The sequence below is a fragment of the Propithecus coquereli genome, unplaced genomic scaffold (genome assembly GCF_000956105.1).
Source record: "Propithecus coquereli isolate 6110/MARCELLA unplaced genomic scaffold, Pcoq_1.0 Scaffold47, whole genome shotgun sequence".
Classification (NCBI taxonomy): domain Eukaryota; kingdom Metazoa; phylum Chordata; class Mammalia; order Primates; family Indriidae; genus Propithecus; species Propithecus coquereli.
Window position 1 is genome coordinate 6,456,484 of NW_012150507.1, and position 19,360 is coordinate 6,475,843.

A 19,360-nucleotide genomic window follows, 5' to 3' on the forward strand; every position below is an offset into this window, starting at 1 on the left:
GCCATGTGACTTCCTCGAGAAAGGATTCAGAGTACAACAACTGCAGCTTCCATTAGGGACAGCAACTCTCCTCTCCAAATTGCAGGCCACTAGCTTTCTGGACAGTTCTCTGTGCTTTCTTCTCGTGGTTAAAGTGTGTGGGTCATTCTTTAATCAGCATCTTAGCATTTTGGCATTTTAGGCGCATGCCAAGATGTTCAATTGTAAATTGCCAGTGACCCATCCCTTGCCAAACCTTGCTTGAGACATATTTGAGGTATATAGTTCAGAGATCAAGTGACATGTAAATTCCTTGTTTTTGTGAGTTTTAGCCCTGCATGGTTAGATCATCAGAAGCCTGTACACTTGTACAATGTTGTCTTAGACTATATTGTTTATTGGAGAAAGCTATAAGCCAGGATTTGTGCCCTGGCATTTTATAGAAAACAACCACAACAAATGTACGTGTATAATATTTCTGTGCTTTTGCTCAACTGGGATTGCAGACATTAGCCTTTATGTTACCCTGTGTCCTTTCTGAAAGGATCTACATGATAATTTCCATTTATGAATTCGCTGTTCAAAGCCAGAAAATAATTGCCTCTTCATATGAATTTCTATGCTTCCTTTTTATTGGACCATGAGAAATATGCAACTCAATGTGGTTCTTTTTTATTCTTCCTGCTGGGAAGACCAGCATTGAATTTAGAGTTCAGGGAGGGGCCTAGTGAGGGTTATTTGTCTGTTCCTATCTTATTTAGTTTTTTCTTATATTTTATAACATTTTAAGTATGTAGTTTCATTTTTTTGGAAGCAGATATGGTATAAATTACATAAATATATGTGTATCTCCTTGTCAGTTATCTGTGTCAGTCCCAGCTTTAATGTAGATAGATGTTAGATCTAGAGAACATCAGATGGTCACATTTTATCCAGCTTTGGGTGACAAATTATACAGGGTGTCCCAAAAGTCTCCATACAAAGGAAAAATTTTGTAACAAATATTTTGTAAATAAAGACACAATTAGCTACAATTTTCCCATTTTCCCTATGTATGGTGACTTTTGGGACACCCTGTATTACAGTGGGGCCTCTTATACTTTTCTTATATCTTACATTCAGTCGTGAGACCTAAGAGCAGTTGATTCTAGTCCTCCCACCACAAAATGAAGACGTCACTGGTCATTGCAAGGCTGCCACCCCTCCACTCTCCGCCTGACTCCTGCTGGCTCCCTCAAGGAAATCCTTCCCAACCGCCCGCTCACCTTCCCCATCTCCTACTGCGACTCCATCTGTGTTGAGCACCTCACTCTTGTTTCTTACAGCTCCATATGGCCTGGATCTGTGGAGAATCTTGAGACCAGCTGAGGCAGATGGAAGGAGGCCAGTGTGGTTGCTGTGGAAGGTGACCTCCCTCTTGGTTATTTATTTATTTTTTCCTGTTTAAAAACCCTTGATCTCTTACCCCTCCAAAAACTGTGATTCTTGAAATTTTACCTCCTGTATTTTTCTCCCTAGAGGGATTTATGACACCCCAAATCTCACAATGGTTACCCAGCTCAGAAAAGCCCCGTAAGTCATCTTGCAGATGGCCCAAATGTGCATTACAGACCCTGGCCCCCTGTCTTCTTTGGTCAGAAACATTAACATTTGGGGCAGGTACAAAGTGCAAATGTAGGAGGCACCGTGACCTTCTGGAGGAAACCATTGCTGGCTGGCCTCCACTGGAAGGCAATGGAAGTCTCAGTAGTCCCACCCTCTGTCTCAGAAGAGCACTGACCAAATGGGTCAGCTTGCCAGTGTGTCCTCAGGTCGTTGTCAACATATGTTGCATGTGTGTTGCAATAGCGGGTGCAATGACAAAAGAGGGACCAAATGGTCCTTTCTGGGAGGGAGGCTTAGGAGTGAGGAACAAGGACAAGGCAGGTAGGTAATGCCAAGAAGAGGAGAAAGGAAGAAGAGATCAGAGAAAACAGCAGGGAAAGGAACAGAAGAGGAGGAGAAGAGGGAACAAACAGGAAGAGAAAAGGAAAATAGGAACACCACAAGAAATAGGAGTGACAAGATGGGGAAGAAGAGCAAGAGGAGAGGAGCGAGAGGCCAAAACTCCTTAGTACGTCTTCAGAATCCTCGGGTGCTCATCACGTTGTCTCTTACTTGCTGAAGTCCAGGCAAGTTCAGAATCCTTTTGAAAGTGGAGAAATTGCCCTGCTTTGCCAGATGACATTCCAATCCCAAATGCTGTAGTATTAAAGCATGTTCCTACCTTTGCCCCTTACCCCCCACCCCCAGGGTCGTGGGACAGCCTCCAGTTGCAGAGGCCACAGACAGGGAAAGCACAGCCAGTGGTGTTGGGAAATCTTTGAGAATCAATTCCAGATGCTGTGGCCTTTTTGTTAGTTATCAAGTATGAAAACGGATGACCCTGTCAACACATTTTTGGGGGAGGAAAGCAAACTGACTCATACCCATATGTGGTCTTAGCTACACAACAGTGGGCATGGGTGAAGTAGGCCAACCTATGAAGTGGGGAGATGGATTTCCCTGCCCTCCCTGTTCTCCCCTCGCTTTGGAACTTTTTTGACTCATGTGGAGAGAGTTTTCTAAGAATTTGAGTTGGTTAAAAAACAATGTACTAAAGTGTTCCAAAATTAGATAGTGGTGATGATTGCACCATTCTATGAATATACTTTAAATTCACAATGCATTGAATTCACTTTAAAACAGTGATTTTTTTTTTTTTTTTGAGACAGGGTCTGGCTCTGTTGTCCAGGCTGAAGTATAGTGGCCCAATCATAGCTCACTGCAGCCTCAAACTCCTGGGCTCAAGTGATCCTCCTGCCTCAGCCTCCCAAGTAGCTGGGTCTACAGGCGTGCACCACCATACCTGGCTAATTTTTCTTACTTTTTATAGAGACAGGGTCTCTCTATGTTGCTCAACACAGGCCAGGGTCTCAAACTCTTGGCCTCAAGTGATCCTCCAGCCTTGGCCTCCCAAAGTGCTAGGATGACAGGCATGAGCCACCTCAGCTAAAACAGTGAATTTTATGGAATGTGAATTACATCTCAATAAAGCTGTTACTTAACAAACAGAATGGGTTGTCTTGAGAGTTAAAAGGCTCCCAGTCATTAGAAAGGTTCTAGCTGATCTTTTTTGTCAGGGTCAGTGACATAAAGGAAATTCCTGATCTGAGAAGGCAATGGGACAACATGACTTCTGAAGTCCTGTCTGACCTGGTCATTCTGCTCCATCTGTGTGTGTAATCAACAGAAAACGAACAACCAAGAAGCCCTATAATTTCTGGGAAATACTCAGATTGTTGACTTCTAGGCAGAACATCTGGTGGGTGGGGCCAAGTTCAAGGCTGAAAATAAGAGTTTGGTTTAAAGCCTCAGGAGTTCCACCTTAAGCTTCTCACCAATGATTTGGGACTAGTAGGGCAGCCCTGAATGTTCTAGTTCTCTTAGCTGCGATGCCTGGCTGGGTGCCTGGTCCAGGGAAGCTGGCTCCCTCCTCAGAGGGGAAGGCGTGGAGATAAAAGACAAGGGCATAAGAACTTTCAAATCCTTGGACACTAGGGCAAGAGATGACCCAGGGCCAGACCAGACTTGGGATGTGCTCAGAGGCTTCGCTTTTTAGATTTTACCTCCCTACACACGTGGGATGGAATGAAAGACACGGTCAGAAGGAAATGAAGGTGGCTCGCTTTCGTTGGCTTGGGCACTCTCCTAGGTCAGCCTCATGGAATTAAACCTATGTTAAGGATCGATACCACCAAGGTACCATTTGGTAAATCCTATCTTCTGGCACTTAAAGAGTTAATATCCCAGCCCCTGTTTTGTTATTCATCTCTAGAGAGTAATTACCTAATTGTAATTTAGCACCTAATAGTTAACGTTATCTCCCACCCCCAACTCCACCACTATGGCTGTCTCAGTGTCTTTCTTTTTGTGTTGTTTCCTTGGAGTTCAGAATGCAAGAGGAGCCCCAGTCCTGGAGAAAACACTTGGCTACAACATACGGTACTTTCCAGAAAACAACACTAACCTCACAGAGGCAATGAACACCACTAACCGGCAGCTTGAACTGCATCTGGGAGGCGAGACCTATTGGGTGTCTGTGATTTCATATAATTCTCTTGGGGAGTCTCCAGTAGCCACCCTGAGAATTCCGGCTATTCATGAAAAGTGTGAGTAGAGTGTCAACTTCTTACTTAGGTGCCTGGTCCCATCCACTGGCCAAGGAGCCGTTCCTATCCTCTCAAAGGTTGTTGTTTCTCTTGAGTCAAAATGAAAATGGGAATGGGGAAATCAGAATCTACTGGTAATTAACGAGCCACTTGAAATAAAGTTCCCTTGGAACAAAGCCCGTGTTAAAAATCAGAGACTCTATAAATCGCATAATACAAAGTCACAAACCTAGAAGTTCTACGTGCAGCTTTTGTGTGTTCTGGTCTGAATGCATGTGAGCTGGCTGTATAAAACTGTCATATTTGTCACATTTGTCCTCAGTGATGGAAGACTTTCTTGAACTCTTCCCCCACGGATGGTCCCCAGCCTTGGCTTAATTCTCACTTTCCTGTTTTCTTCCCTTTTCCCCTTCCATTTGACTAAGTTAGGAAAAATTCTAATGTTTATATTTGCCAATAAATTGCTTATTACACTTTTGGTTACATAGTTTTTAACATTACTGCTCCCAGGCAAACTCATATTTTGTATCCTGTTTTGGAATAAAATACCTTCTTTGACTCTCATTCGAAGAATTACAGGCAATAGATTTCCTGTTCTCTGCTTTATTTTTCTTTGTGGAACTTAGTACTGTCCCTTATTCTATATATTTTCTCATTTATTGTGTTACCTTTCTCTCCCTAAATAGGATGCAAGTTCCACGAGGGCAAGGATTTTTCTCTGTTTTTCTTTTCTTTTCTTTTCTTTTTTAACCTGATTTCCAACACCTAAAATAGCATAGAGCAGTTGGCATGGAGCAGGTGCTCAGTAACTATTTGTTGAAACACAGTGTAGTTAGGAATGTTCTCTCCGGTTTGCCACCTCTGCTCTGTTTGCTCAGACCCACTCTAGACTCCTCTGCCTGTGCTCCTTTCCTTCTCTTCTCCTTAAACTTAACCCACCTCATTGGGGAACACCTTCTTTGTTAAAGAAGTGCTGTTGAATAGTGATCTAGTGTGGCCCCAGAATGGGAGGCAGTAGAGAGTAGGGGATGAAAGCATGGGCTTTGGAACCCAACAGCCCTGGGTTCAGATCTTGACTCTTCCACAAGATACCATTAACCTTGGGCAAATTACCTAACCTCTCTAAACCTTAGCTACTTGTAAAATGGAGCTATTATATAATATTAATAATACCTACCTCATATAGCTATTATGAGGATTAAATAAGATTGTGTACATAAAATGCTTTGTCTAGTGCTGATTGTTACTGTTGTCATTTTTAATAAAATTTCTGATTAATTACATTTCCATTGGACATGGATTATCAACTTTAGAAACACTGCAAAAATATCTTAACTAAAACTGTGCTAAATTCACTGAGGGTTTTTCTGGCTTTGTGTCAGAATCATCAGTATGATCATCAATTATAATGTCCTAGACCAGAAGCTGGCAAACTACAGCTTGCGGGCCAAATCTGGTCTGACACCTGTGTTTGTAAGTGAGGCTTTATTGGAACACAGCCACACTTATTGGTTTACACATTGTCTATGACTTCTTTTGGGCCACAGTGGCAGAAGTGAGTAGTTGGGGCAGAGACCATCTAGCCCACAAAACCTAAAATATTGACTATCTGGCTCTTCCCAGAGAAAGTTTACAGACCTCCATCCTAGCCGTATAAAAAAGTAACATTCTACAGAATTTTGTTTAATAAGGTGGAGGCAACCGGAAAATAGTTATAATAATTATTATTTTTGTAAGTATAACTAGCATTAAGTATAATTATCATATAGTTTCCATTAGTATGTTACAGGCATTGTGCTAAGGCAACATAGTTATCTCATTTTAGCCTTGAAATGACTCATGATGTAGGTACTGTTAGGTCCATTGTAGAGATGATGAACAGATTCAGGAAAGCTTAGTAATTTGCCCCAGGTCTCGCGGGTGGGATTCCAGCTCAGGTCTGCACGATTCCAGATTTGTACAATGTACTTTGTCCAGAATTTTGGCCTTGGTGTTAATAAAGTGACTTGTAATTCCGGTCACAGATACTGTGTGATGCTGAACTGGTTGGACCTCTGTGGGCCTCCACGCTCCCCTCTTTAGCATAAGGGGTAGGAATAGACGAACCCTCAGGTTCCTTCTGCCTGAACATCCTCTATGTTCTGTGAGACCTCACCCAGCAGGCAGCTGCGGGAAAAGCACAGCCACTGTGTGGTCAGACGGCCCAAGGAGGATGTCAGAATCGAGTCGGGGCAGAGGTCAGGTAGGGCCAGGACAGCTGGCGAAGGGGAGGCACCGGGAGGCACCACCAGCCCCTGAGAGCAGATTCGGTAGCTATGGAGCAACTGTCGTCATGCAAATCACAAGAAATGCATGGTCTTCACAGCCAAATCCCCTTCCCCCTCTTCCAAGGAAGGTTCCCTGTTTCCTACCACGCCTGGGTATGTGTTGTATTTGGAGTAATTGCTCAAAAAGTTCTTGTTGAATGATGGAAGGACCCAGCAATTAGTTTATATTCAGTAGAGTGATTGTTTGGAAACTTCTCTTTCAGCACTGCTTGACGTTGTCAGGCCTTTTCCCCTGTCAAAGTTGGCTCTTGGCTTCATGGGACCTTTTCCACATCCCTGTGGCTTCCTCAGTCTCTGTAGCACAATTGGCACTTTAGACCCAGCTCCTCCTGCTCCTCAGAGCTCCAGTGAGGAGAAGGAGTGTGAGATTAGGAGCCAGCACTGGCTCATCTTCAGGTCCGGATTTGTGGGCAAGTCATTTATTGAGAAAGTGCCTCCAGGGAGACCGGAAAAGGAAGCAGGCCAGGAAGAGGGAGGCGGCTGAGCCAAAGGTGCTATCTGATTTTCCTAGGGCTGCTAACCAAGCAGCACAGACTGCCAGGCTAGAAACAGAAGTTTATTGTCTCGTTCTGCAGGCTAGAAGTCCAAGATCAAGGCATTGGCTGGGCCACGCTCCATGCTGGATCCCTCCTTACCTCTTCCTGCTTCTTGTGGCAGCTCCAGTAACTCCAATAATTCCAATCTCTACCTTGGCCTTCACATTCCTGTGTGTCTCTGTTTCTAAATTACTTTTTTTTTTTAAGACATAAGGTGCCTCACTCTGTTACCTAGACTGGAGTGCAGTGGTGCAATCTTAGTTCACTATAATCTCAAACCCCTGGGCTTAAGCGATCCTCCCACCTCAGCTTCCTGAGTAGCTAGGACTACAGGTGTGTGCCACCATACCTGTCTAATTCTTTTAAAAATTTTTTTATAGAGATGGGGTCTCACTATGTTGCCCACATTGGTTTCAAACTCCTGGCCTCAAGTGATCCTCCTGCCTTGGCTTCCCAAAGCACTGGGATTACAGGCATGAGCCACCATGCTCAGCCAAATTCCTCTTTTCTCATAAAGACACCAGTCATTGGGTTAAGGGCCTACCATCTTAACTGATTAAATCTGCAGTGGCCCTATTTCCAAAGAAGGTCACATTCTGTGGTACTGGGGATATCTTTTTGGGGGGACACAATTCAACCCATAACAGGTGCAATCTGAGATAGAAGTGCTGGGTTAGGGTGGTTCCTGCCAGATCCCGCAGGGAGACTCTGGAGTGTAAGTGACATCTCAAAGTTATCCCAACCAGGTAACATGCACAAAGAGTAAGAAGGAATCTGAGAGGGTCTGGGTGGAGCACCGACATTGCCTACTGGAAGAGTCTAGGGAAGGTTTCAAAGCTCCAGCAATGACTTTCAGCTGGGACTGGCTGAGGACGCTGGGAGGCTGTGAGCAGGAAGACAGGGAGGAGGGAGCTAGAGAGTAGGTGGGGTTGACATCCAGGCTCTGTGCTCCTGGCCCTGGCCCCTGCCCCTTTTCTCGCTTCACATTTCCTTCATGCCTCAGCTGCCCTTTCTCAGAGCTACCTTTTCAGGTTAACTAACTACCTGGCCTTCCTTCTAGGACTAGCAGCTGGAGTGTTTCTTAAAGGCCTAGTTTGGGAAAAGGACCCATAAACTGTGGCTTACAAGAACAAGACTCCTAAATATGCAGCCAGCCTGCTGGGGCTGTTGCTGAGGGGTAGCAGAAAGCAAGACACCCAGTTCCCACCGCAAATTCCTACATTTTGGCCTAGGCTTCCAGCTTCAGAAGGCTTTTTGGTTTTGTTTTTTTTTTTCCTTTCCTTTCCTTTTTTTTTTTTTTTAACAGGACACTCTTCCTCCCTGATCGGGATTGTCTTTAATGTTTATTGCAACATACTTCCTGTGGGTTCTGGTTTGGAGGCTGAGGTTCCGCAGGTGCTGAGGAGGCGAGGAGGGGCGAGGAGGGGGAAGCCCCACCCTGTAATCTCTGAGCCCTGCTGGCCTGTGCCTCCCTCTCTGCCTCACGGCACCTCCGAATGGGTCTTCTTTGTTCTGTGTGTTCAGTACATTTTCAATAAGATATCTCTCTGATTCTGATTAAATCCCAGATATTGGATTTGAAATCACGCTATTAAAGGAATCCTTGTGGCCTGTTCCCAGAGATGAGTTTTTGGCCAGTCCTGCAGAAAATGTTGCCAATTACATATTTACATGCTGATCCATGTCTAGGAACTTTGGATGGATGTGTCTTTATCTTTCTGGTGCAGACACAATTCTTGCTGCTTTGAGGATAGGAATCCATATCCTGTTTGTGTAGGGCTACCCTATATAGTTAAAGTGTGAAGCCATCTCCCTGCTGTGACTTTAGGGTCACCATCTCCCACCTTCCCAGCCACATTACTGGTGCCTGAAATTCCACCTTTGGAGATCTATTCTTTGTCTCAGGTTTGCTTTCTTTTGACTTGCAGAAACACCTTTGGAAGGTAAATCTTTTAGTTCTCAGCTCTCTAGTGAGATCCTTTTTCTGAAAACAGGTCAATTTGAGGAGGTAAAGGAAGATTAAGAAGGTACTTAATCATCAAAGGTGTTGCATAAGGCAAAGGGATACAATAAAAGGGATGAAAATAGCACCATGGCAGGCTGCAGTGGAGATTCTGAACTTTGACCTTGTTTTACAGTTTGGGCAATGCACAGGTGCCAGTGTGGTTGGTGCATCTGGGGATGAGTTGGGTAGCTGTGAAGCCATCCTTTTCTCTCCTTGCAGCATTTCGGTGCATTGAGGTCGTGCAGGCCTGCCTTGCTCAGGACCAGCTGGTGGTGGAGTGGCAAAGCTCTGATCCGGAGGTGGACACATGGATGGTTGAGTGGTTCCCAGATTTGGACGCAGAGCCCTCTGCTTTTTCCTGGGAGTCTGTGTCTCAGGCCAGGAACTGGACAATCCAGCAAGGTATCCAGTGCAGAACTCACAAGTTCCATCTGGCAAGATTTGGTTTCATTTTCATCAATTTTGAAATCTTTAACTTTGGCTTCAAAGCTATAATGTGGTTAATAGCGTTTGACAAGCTCATGCAAGCTTAGGGAAGTGACACACTTGCTGGCGTCTCCCAGGCAAGGTTGGCACAGAAAGCTGTGGGTATCAGATCAGGCAGAAAACACCATGTTAAGACTCACCAAAAGAGAGTCCTTCTCAGATGTTCTGATTATCTTTTAGATTACACCAGAGTTTCGATCCCATCTGTCCTACCTGGGACACTGCCTTCAGTTCTGGTCACCTATTTAAGAGCCAGGCCCTTTCCCCAGGTGATTGATATAGGGAACAGCCTTCTTTTCAGGACAGTCCCTGCCCCATGTACGATGCACGAGTGAGGCTTTACCTGTTCAATCCCATCCCTCTGACCATTTCCTGATGCTGAATAGCATCCATTTGAAGAGTGATAGGCATGCAGGGACGCAGGCAGGTAGAGAGGCTAGAATTTGTGTTATCTGAGTTCTCCAGCGAGATATGCTATTAACTGAAGGATTCAGTTTTGTTCTGCAGTGGCCCCAAAATACATGATAACATCAGTGATGGAGAAGGGACCGGATCTCTTACTTTTCTCTTCCTGGATGGCTCTGTAATTTTGTCAGAGTGGAACAGGGTTCAGTTCTATGAGTTAATTATAAAATCTTAGAGCAGCAATAGACATTAGAGACCATCCAACCTAACCTCCTTGTTTTCCAGATGTGGAAACTGTAGAGAAATGGAATATCTTCCATAAGTCTTAGGCCATAACTCTTAGTCCAGTATTCTTTCTACTCTGCCATGCTCTGTACTTATGCTTATTTTTTTTTCTTCCTTTTTTTCCAGATAAATTGAAACCTTTCTGGTGCTATAACATCTCTGTGTATCCAGTGTTGCAAGACCAAGTGGGCGAGCCATATTCCATTCAGGCTTATGCCAAAGAAGGTGGTATGTATGGACAAGGCCCTGTGGGGGACAGGAAACCCTGGGGCCTGTCCAGCATGCAGAGAGGGCCCGTTTGTGCTGCGCCTTCCTCCTGTAGGGACCTATGAATGTTTGACACGACCGGGGTCAGGTTATGGATTTGCCGAATTTCAAAGTTGAGGTAGACACTAAAGATCATCAAGTCCAATGCCCTCATTTCACAATTGGAAAATTCAGGCTCCGTGAGGTGAAATAACTTACCCAAAGTCACAAACGCCTAGTGCAAATACAGCTCTGACCAGAAATAACATTTAATTAAGACCAACTCAGGGAGCCTAAGAGAGTTCATCATAAGTTAGGGATGATAAAAATTTATTTTTAATTGTATAGCAATAAGCAGGAGCTTTACTGGTGAATTGCTCAGAGTTTATACTCATCTTTTTGGAAGTTCACATCTTCCAGATTCAACACTGGACAATATCCGCCACTCAAATGTAGCCCATGGAGGCATATAAATCAACTATTTGATAATACCTACACTTTACAGATATGAATGGAAAAGCTGAGTACCAAATTGGAGCGAGAGGTCTATAAGGAAGTACTTTTTCTCTGGTCTTTGATGTCACTTCTCTTCTCAAGATGGGTGACTCCAGAAAACAATGTTCCCATTGCTTCTCGGCCTTTTGGCTAAGATCAAGGGTTGTATTTGTTCTTATCAGAAAATAATTTTCCCAAGAAGTTGATTCATTAATTCTCTGCCCCGCCCTCACCTCCCACCTCCAGCCCTGTGGTTTTGGTCTGAGTACTGGCCCGAGCCATGGTGGGAGGAGGATCTGCTGGGGTGTGATTCAGTGTTTATCATTTATCTCCCTGTCCTTTCCAGTTCCAACAGAAGGTCCTGTGACCAAGGTGGAGGACATTGGTGTGAAGACAGTCACAATCGCATGGAAAGAGATTCCCAAGAGTAAGAGAAATGGTATCATCAGTAACTACACCATATTTTGCCAAGCCGAAGATGGAAAAGAATTCTGTGAGTGTGCCCATAGCCAGGATGAAAAAACGCCATGTAGAATCTATGGATAGACCTATTATAGGGTGGCGGCCATGGTTGTGACCTGCAACCTTGTATGAGTCACTTAGCTTCTTTGATCCTCTCTGAAAATGGGGCCAAGAGTACCCACCTTTTCAAGGTTTGGGGGTTTAAATGAGAGCAAAGTGACAGAACCCGAAAGTCCTGTAGGAATGGGAGGAGTTGATATGATTTGTACTGGTCAGGCCATGAACGAGCTGACCTACTGGGAGCTCCATTGTTCCTGGAAAGGGTATCCCTGGCTTAAAGAGTGGAGGGGGACAGACCGCGTACCATGACTTCTACTGCCCACTGCCAAGTCGTGCTCTTTTTCTTGAGTCCGTAATATCTCCTGACATCCTAAATTCTGGATTAGCTTGGATTTCTGTTTAGACTAAAATTTTTGTGTTATGTAACATAAAATTTACCATTTTAAACATTCGAAAGTGTACAATTTAGGGGCATTAAGGATATTGACAATGTTGTGCAACCATCACCACTATGTATTTCCAGAACCTTTTTATTTTCACTCAAATAGAAGAGCTGTACCCATTAATTGGTAACTCCTCATTCCTGTCTTCCCACAGCCCCTGGTAACGACCAAACTACTTTGTGTCTCTATGGGGATTGCCTATTCTGGGTATTTCATATAAATAGAATCATACAATATGTGGCCTTGTGTCTGGCTTCTTTTACTTAGCATAATGTTTTCGAAGTGCACCCATGTTATAGCATGAATTAGTATTTCATTCCTTTTCACAACTGAATAATATTTCATCATATAGATAGTCCCTATTTGGTTTATCCATTCATCAGTTGGCGAATTATCAATGGATTATCCATTCATCAATTGTTTCAACCTTTTGGCTACTGTGAATAGTGATGCTGTGAACATTGGTATACAGATATCTGTTTGAATCCATGCTTTCAATTCTTTTGGGTATATACCTACAAGTAAAATTCCTGAATCATATGGTAATTCCAGTTTAACTTATTGAGGAACCACCAAACTGTTTTGCATAGTGACTACACCACTTTACATTCTTACCAGCAATATGTGAGGGTTTCAACTTCTCTGTATCCTTATCCACACTTGTTACTTTTCATTTAAAAAAATTATTATGGCTATCTTACTGGGTGAGAAGTGGTATCTCATTGATTGGCATTTCCCTAATGACTAACGAAGTTGAGCATCTTTTCATGTAGTTGTTGGCCATTTGCATATCATCTTTGAAGAAATGTCTTTTTAATCTCTTTGCTTATTTTTAAATTGGGTTGTTTGTCTTTTTGTTGTTGAGTTATGAGAGTTCTTTATATATTCTGGATATAAGCTCCTTATCGCATGTATGATGTGTAAATATTTTCTCCTATCTGTGGGTTGTCTTTTTATTTTCCTAATATTGTTCTTTTGATGCAAAAAAGCTTTTAATTTTAATGAAATCCAATTTAACCTATTTTGCTACTTGTGACTTTGGCATCATATATAAGAAACCATTGTGAAATTCAAGGTCATGAAGATTTTACCCTATGTTGTTTTCTAAGAGTTTTTATAGTTTTAACTCTTATATTTAGGACTTTGATCCATCCTGCTAGGCTAATTTTAAGCAGAACATGCATAGGGGTTGGAGTATGAGATGGCCAACCTTGGAATTACAGGTTCCAATTGTTCTTATTTTGGTGCTACTAAAACACAGTTTTTAGTCTGGCTTGCCTGTGGTGTTTGACTTCTATGTTTTTTCTTTAGCCAAGACAGTCAACTCCAGCATGCTGCAGTATGGCCTGGAGTCCCTGACACGAAAGACCTCTTACACTGTTCAGGTCATGGCCAGCACCAGTGCTGGGGGAGCCAATGGGACAACGATAAAGTTTAAGACATTGTCAATCAGTGAGTATTTCTGTCAAGCCCTGAGTACCTCTCCTTGACATTTACCTTAGGTCAATGAGAAATGGGGTTTTCCAAAGGCGGGTGGAAGCCCAATGAATGGCAGTACCTAGGTGAGAGGAGCCATTCTGCTCTCTGGCTCATTGACCCTCCTGGAAGGCACATGGTGAGGAGACAGGAGGGAGAGCAGGCAAACTGAGAGCAGAATTTGGAAAGACTGGTCGTTTTGCTCCTTCCTCATGGGCAGCCACCAGTCATCTCCAGGAGGAGATGTCTAGTTAATGCTAGCTTCAGCCTCAGCACCTTGCCAAGTCCTGCCCCAAAGCTGTCCCCAAGCTTATAGTCACTGCCTTCTGCAAGTCAGAGGATACTACTACACTACAGGGCCTTGGAGAGAAAACCCTGGTTGACCAAGCCCACAGGAAGGGGCTTAACCTCATCTCATTTGTGAAGTTTTTTTGGACAAAAATATCAGTGATACGTCGGACTTACCAGCTTTTGCATTAAAAACTAGGGAGCAAGAAATTTTAACAGCTACCAGAAGTAACGTAAAATATAATGTAGCTGCATATGATGGTTGGTTAAGGGAGATGTTCAGGAGAAAAGGAACATGGAACGAGAAGTGAGATGAAGCAGAAAGAAGGAAGGAGAATGGGAAAAACACAGAAATATGTTAATTTTGCCAAGTCCTTGAGTGACATAGATTTGATTTTTAAGTATATACTAAAACTGTTTTAAGGAATGAACAACTGTTTAGAGTAAAAATGAAGGAACATTGCCAAGTTTTGCAATAACTGGTCAAGGTAAAAATTGTCTGCTTGAAATATTCATGAAAGCCTGTTTTATCACATTTTTAAAGAATAAAATAGCTTTATAGCTCTGGAAAATGTGAGCATAGCATGTGTTTTTACATAGAAAACATGTTCTGTTTTTATGGATTAAGATTGCCTTTTTGGAACTCTTTTTGATCTTACTGTTTAAAATCTTTTAGAATCATGTTATATTTTCATAACACTAGGCACAAATTGCATCAGCTCATGGGAATTTCTTGAAGGGGCAAAATGAAGGCAAGAGCCTACCTGAGAGCCTTGAAGTTTCCTGGTCTATAGATCATAGATCACCCTGTGTCCATCTCTGATCCTTTACAATCCATTTTCCACACAGCAGCCACAGTTTCAAACCCTGGATGCCCCGCTTAAAACCCACCAGTGAATTTTATTGTATTATAAAGAAAATCCAAACTCCTTCCTATAGCTTTCAGGGTCCTTCATCATCTGACCTCATCACCTGCTGCTTTTTGCCTCCATTTATGTTCCTCATCTTGTTCCTGTGTCAAAGTTTTGCATCCACCGTTCCTTCTGCCTAGAATACTTTTGCATGGCTGGCTCCTTCTCATTATTAAGATCAGCTTGAATTTCACTTCTTCCTTGGCCACCCTATCTAAAGTTGCTACCCTCCCTTCCACCTTACGCCAGTTTCTCTCTATCTTATTATCCTGTTTTATCTGAAATCATCTTATGTTATTTAATGTCTGTATCCTTTACCAGAACACAAGCTCCATAAGAGTAGGGATCTTGTATTTGTAGCTTATTGCTATTTGTTTAATTACCCAGATAGTGTTTGGCAAATACTACATGCTCAATAAATATTCATTGAATGAGTTAAGTTGGAAGATGGGCTTGGCGAACACAATGTCTCATGCAGGGAGAAGACAACTGGATAGGGAGCTGCAAATCCCAGGGTTCTTTTAATTAAAAGAAAGTGAATTTAATTGAAAGAAAACTAATAAGAAATTGTGTTGCTGAAGCTACTAGAAGAAAAAGTTAATCTTTGATTTTTGTTAAGAAAGTGAGGAACTGAACTTACTACTGACTTTTGTTCTCCTTTTCCCAAAGGTGTCTTTGAGATGTTCCTTATAACTTCTCTGACTGGAGGAGGGCTTCTTAGTCTCATCATCCTGACAGTGGCATATGGTCTCAAAAAACCCAAGTGAGTTTATAGGCAGCAGTGGGTGCCTTGAAAACCAGGGACAAAAAGGGGTGGAAGGCATCATGGGTGCTTTGTAGGAGAGGACACTGTACTATTAAGGGGGTGTTCATTCATTTATTCATTTGGTACGTATTTATTGAGATTATTAGAGGCTATACTCTGCGGCTCATCACAGGTCTGACCAAGCAAGAGGACTTTCACCTCCCAGAGCTCCACGCACCAGGTCCAGGCCATTTGGAGGCCAGGAGAGTGCCAGCTGTCCCATAGGCTTCCTCTGTTGCATTTACAATCTGAGACTAGAAGCCCTTTGTCTCATCGTCCAGAGGCCTTCTTGCAAGCCTCTCTCGCAGCTAGAGCAGGGAGCAGCATCTCATGGAGTTAGAGTGCTAGCCATTGTATGCTGGCACAAACTTGTTGCTTGCTTTTGCAGTGCACTGTCGCAGGGCTGGCTGTAGGGGCCTTTGTCCTGCCCGTGCTGGTCACTGTGGGGAAGCAAGCGTGTCTTCATGGTCTTGTGCTTTCTCTCTGCAGTGAGCCCATGCTACCCTGATGGTTCTTCCCTGGGAGAGCTCTCTCTCCAAATGGAACCGTTGTGGGCTTTCTCTGCCAAGCAGCTGCGCTTAGTTAATGGTCAAGCTAATGCAACCTCAGTTACCAGCATAGGTTGTAATCAATCCACCAGCACAAATTCTTGTACATTATGCACTTAAGAAATCATTTTAACTTTTAGCATGCATCAGAATCAGGCCCCACCCCAAGGGTTTCTCATTCCATGGTTCTGGGGTGAAGCCTAAGAATTTGCAATTGTGACAAGTTCCCAGGCGTTACCCACTTCTCCAAACGATTATACTTCCCTTTCCCGATTTCTATCAGGAGGCCCTAAGTTAATAGGGGGCCATGCAGTTCCTCTCAGCAAAACCTCACTCTTTCAGCTCAGCTATACAGTATGTATAAAATGCTCTCTGGACTCACTTCTTGTTTTAAACTCTTATCTCTTATTAGCAAATTGACTCACCTGTGTTGGCCCAATGTCCCCAATCCTGCCAAAAGTAGTATAGCCACATGGCATGGAGATGATTTCAAGGTAAACCTATTTTTATTAAGGAAATCATTGTGTAGGCTGGTTGTAGGATGTGGGCAGGGTGGATGGAGATGGGGCGGAGTCCTGGGCTGAGCTTTTCACGTGAAGAGAACTTGAGGTTGAAAAGTCCCAGGAAGTGGTTGGGGGAGCAGATGGAATCAGCCTTCCTGGAACGACTTGGACCTCATGCTTTGGACAAGAGGGAGGGGCTTCACTAGGCTCATGAGGACCAGTGTGTTTCCAGAATGGAACTGGTCCCATAAAGGATGCCACAGATGACAGACCCCAGCCCTACCCTTCTTGACTTGACTGTCTAATTGGAGGGAGACAGGGCCTGGCTGTAAGAGTTGAGGCCATTTGAAAAGCAGCCAAGAGCAAATTAGTCTGGATCCCGAGGGGGTGTTGATAGGCAGAGCTGTCTACAGGCTGCCTTGAGGTGTTTTTCTCACATCGGGAAAGTTAGAGTCAAACTTTATTCAACTGGCATTGGGGTTTTTGAGTGAATATTCCTGAAGTAGAAGCCCTCCTTTTCGTAAGTTTTTAAATTGAAAACTGTTAAGAAATTTTTAAGGTTTAATTTCTTGCTTAAGTAGAAATAAGTCCAGTCAAATATAACCTTTCAATCTTTATTATTGAAAGACATTCTCCAGTTTTTCTTTGATCTACAAATTTTAAATATTGGTCTTCATTGCAACTCAAAGTTATTTTTAAATGTGGATATTTTTGTTAGTGGACTTTGTTTCTAATTTCTCCTCTCCGTTATCAGTCTTACATTACCCTATTTACTTTACTACATATGAAAAGTTACTTAAGAGTAAGTGAATTCATAGGCAATGTTGTATGATGCCTAAAATGTTTTTTGAATAATCTGTAGGTTGGGGCTCTACATCAAGCACTTATTAGTCACCCATTGCATGCCTGGCACTGGGCTAAGCCCTAGGGATACAAAAACGATAAAGATGCTGTCGCTGCCATGAGGCCACCTTTGATTTTCTGGTGATGTTAGGCAAGTCTGTCTTTCTAATTGTGGTTTTTCCATTTATAAGGGCTCTAACTTTAATGCTTCCATCTTAACTGGGGTTTTATGAACATACGATTATGTGGAAAATAGCCTTCAGTTCTCTAGAAGAAGAAATTGTTTGAATACAGGGTGCTGTTTCCCAGGAAACGGGCCACTCTTTCCCAGCTCCCGTCAAAGGGCTCGTGGAGATGACTGGTCACCACTTCTGGGCCTGGGAGGAATGTGGGGTGCTGTTCAAGAGTGGGGCATCTGGTGTCCCAAGCCTGATGAGCTTTTGGCTACATCAAGTGTAGCCCCTAAATGATCATTTGGGATGTCCCTTTTTCTTGTCCAGAATAAACTAAATCTGAAGGAATTTGATGACTCCGTGAACCTGGAAGAAGACAGGATCCTAAAACCATATTCTACCCCCAGTGACCTTATTGACAAGTTGGTGGTGAACTTTGAGAATTTTCTGGAAGACATTTCTATAGAGGAAGCTGGAAAGAGTCAGGAAAACATTTTGGAAGAGGAAAAGAATGAGTACATGACTTACCCCTACAGGCCTGACTGTCCCCCAGGGAAGAGTTTTGAGGAGTCCCTGGTTTCCACTGAGATTCCTCCCAGAAAATCACAACACCTGCGTTTGAGAATGCCGGAAGGGACCTGCTCAGAAGCCAAAGAGCAACTTCTCTTTTCTGGTCCGAGTTTAGGGCCAGACAATCTCTGTGAGGAAGGAGCACCAAATCCATATTTGAAAAATTCAGTGACAACTAGAGAATTTCTTGTGTCTGAAAGACTTCCAGAGCACACCAAGAGAAGTTTAAATGCCACCGTGCCATGAGACCCTTGGAGCCTCGGTGTGGATGACCTTTGCCTAGAGAAAATACCACCACGTTTCCATGGCTCCTCCTCACCGTCCCCCTGCCCCCGAGCTGCTAGCTAAGCTTGGCTGACACAGATGTGAACTGGTGCTGGGAAGAAGGAGGGATGGTAAGAAGCCCCAGTGCTTTGTAGAGGAAAAGCAATTTCTTGTCTTGTGTTCAGAAAGCAGGCTGTCACGAAGGCCTCCTGACAGATTGACTTTGAAGGACAAGCCCAGGTTCTGAGCCCAAAGGATTCCTGAGTTGGACATACCTGGCTCCCCAGAAATGGGGTCGTGGTCACAGCCTTTGCTGGGGCTCCTCCACAGAGTTCCAGGAGGGCCTTTCCCTGTCACCAGAGGATGGTTGTTTAATTGGTCCTTGGTCTGGTGGGAGCCTGGGCTCTGGGCTTCCCCTCTGAGACAGCCCTGAAATGTTACTCTCCCTACACAGAGGGGCCGGAAATGGAGTGGACCTTCCTAAGGGCGTGGCTGGGGCTTCTCCTAATCCTCATTAAATCTCAAGTGTCTGCAGCAACACCGCACCCTGGACTCTTCACCCGCATTTACAGCACAGTGACTGCTAACAAATCAAGGAAGGAGGGAGGGTCCCAGAGGGGTGCCGGGGAGGGGACTCTGCTGGGTGCAGGTCTGCCAGTCTCCAGGCCACCTCCCAGCTCTGCTGCCCTCCCATCTTGCCCCTGAGCCTGGCAGTAGAAAGGCACCAGACATTGCAGTGCTGTCGTACAGGGACTCTGGCCCCTCACGCTGGCTCAGAGCCCAGGAATGCTTACTGAGCATACCCTCAAGCGGCCTCTTCCCAGAAGTAGCTGAGCAGGCCTGGGAACATGCAATGTTTAGCAACTTTGCGGCTCCAACACAAGGATTTCTGCTCCTTTGCTCCAGCTAAGCACAGAGCTCGTGACAGTGGAGCCTTTCGAGCACGTGCCGATTGCAGGAGTCAGCCACTGAGACTGGGAACGGTGCAGCTGGCTCTGGGCTCCTACGGTGACCACAGCCATAGAGTCAGCATTGGGGGAGGTCACTGGGAGCCTGGGGA

General features: G+C 44.0%; 1 protein-coding gene across 1 annotated transcript in view; it reads left to right on the forward strand.

The window, feature by feature from the left end:
• Positions 1-19,036, forward strand: part of IL31RA (interleukin 31 receptor A) — a 128,908-nt gene extending 109,872 nt beyond the window's left edge. The window contains exons 5-13 of the mRNA XM_012655270.1: positions 1,305-1,384; positions 3,953-4,169; positions 9,257-9,439; positions 10,340-10,441; positions 11,301-11,447; positions 13,231-13,371; positions 15,264-15,357; positions 16,360-16,441; positions 17,794-19,036. Coding sequence (XP_012510724.1) covers positions 1,305-1,384; positions 3,953-4,169; positions 9,257-9,439; positions 10,340-10,441; positions 11,301-11,447; positions 13,231-13,371; positions 15,264-15,357; positions 16,360-16,441; positions 17,794-18,282 — 1,535 coding nt within the window. The 3' untranslated portion in view covers positions 18,283-19,036. The remainder of the gene's footprint in view (positions 1-1,304; positions 1,385-3,952; positions 4,170-9,256; positions 9,440-10,339; positions 10,442-11,300; positions 11,448-13,230; positions 13,372-15,263; positions 15,358-16,359; positions 16,442-17,793) is intronic.
• The last annotated feature ends 324 nt before the right edge of the window (positions 19,037-19,360 follow it).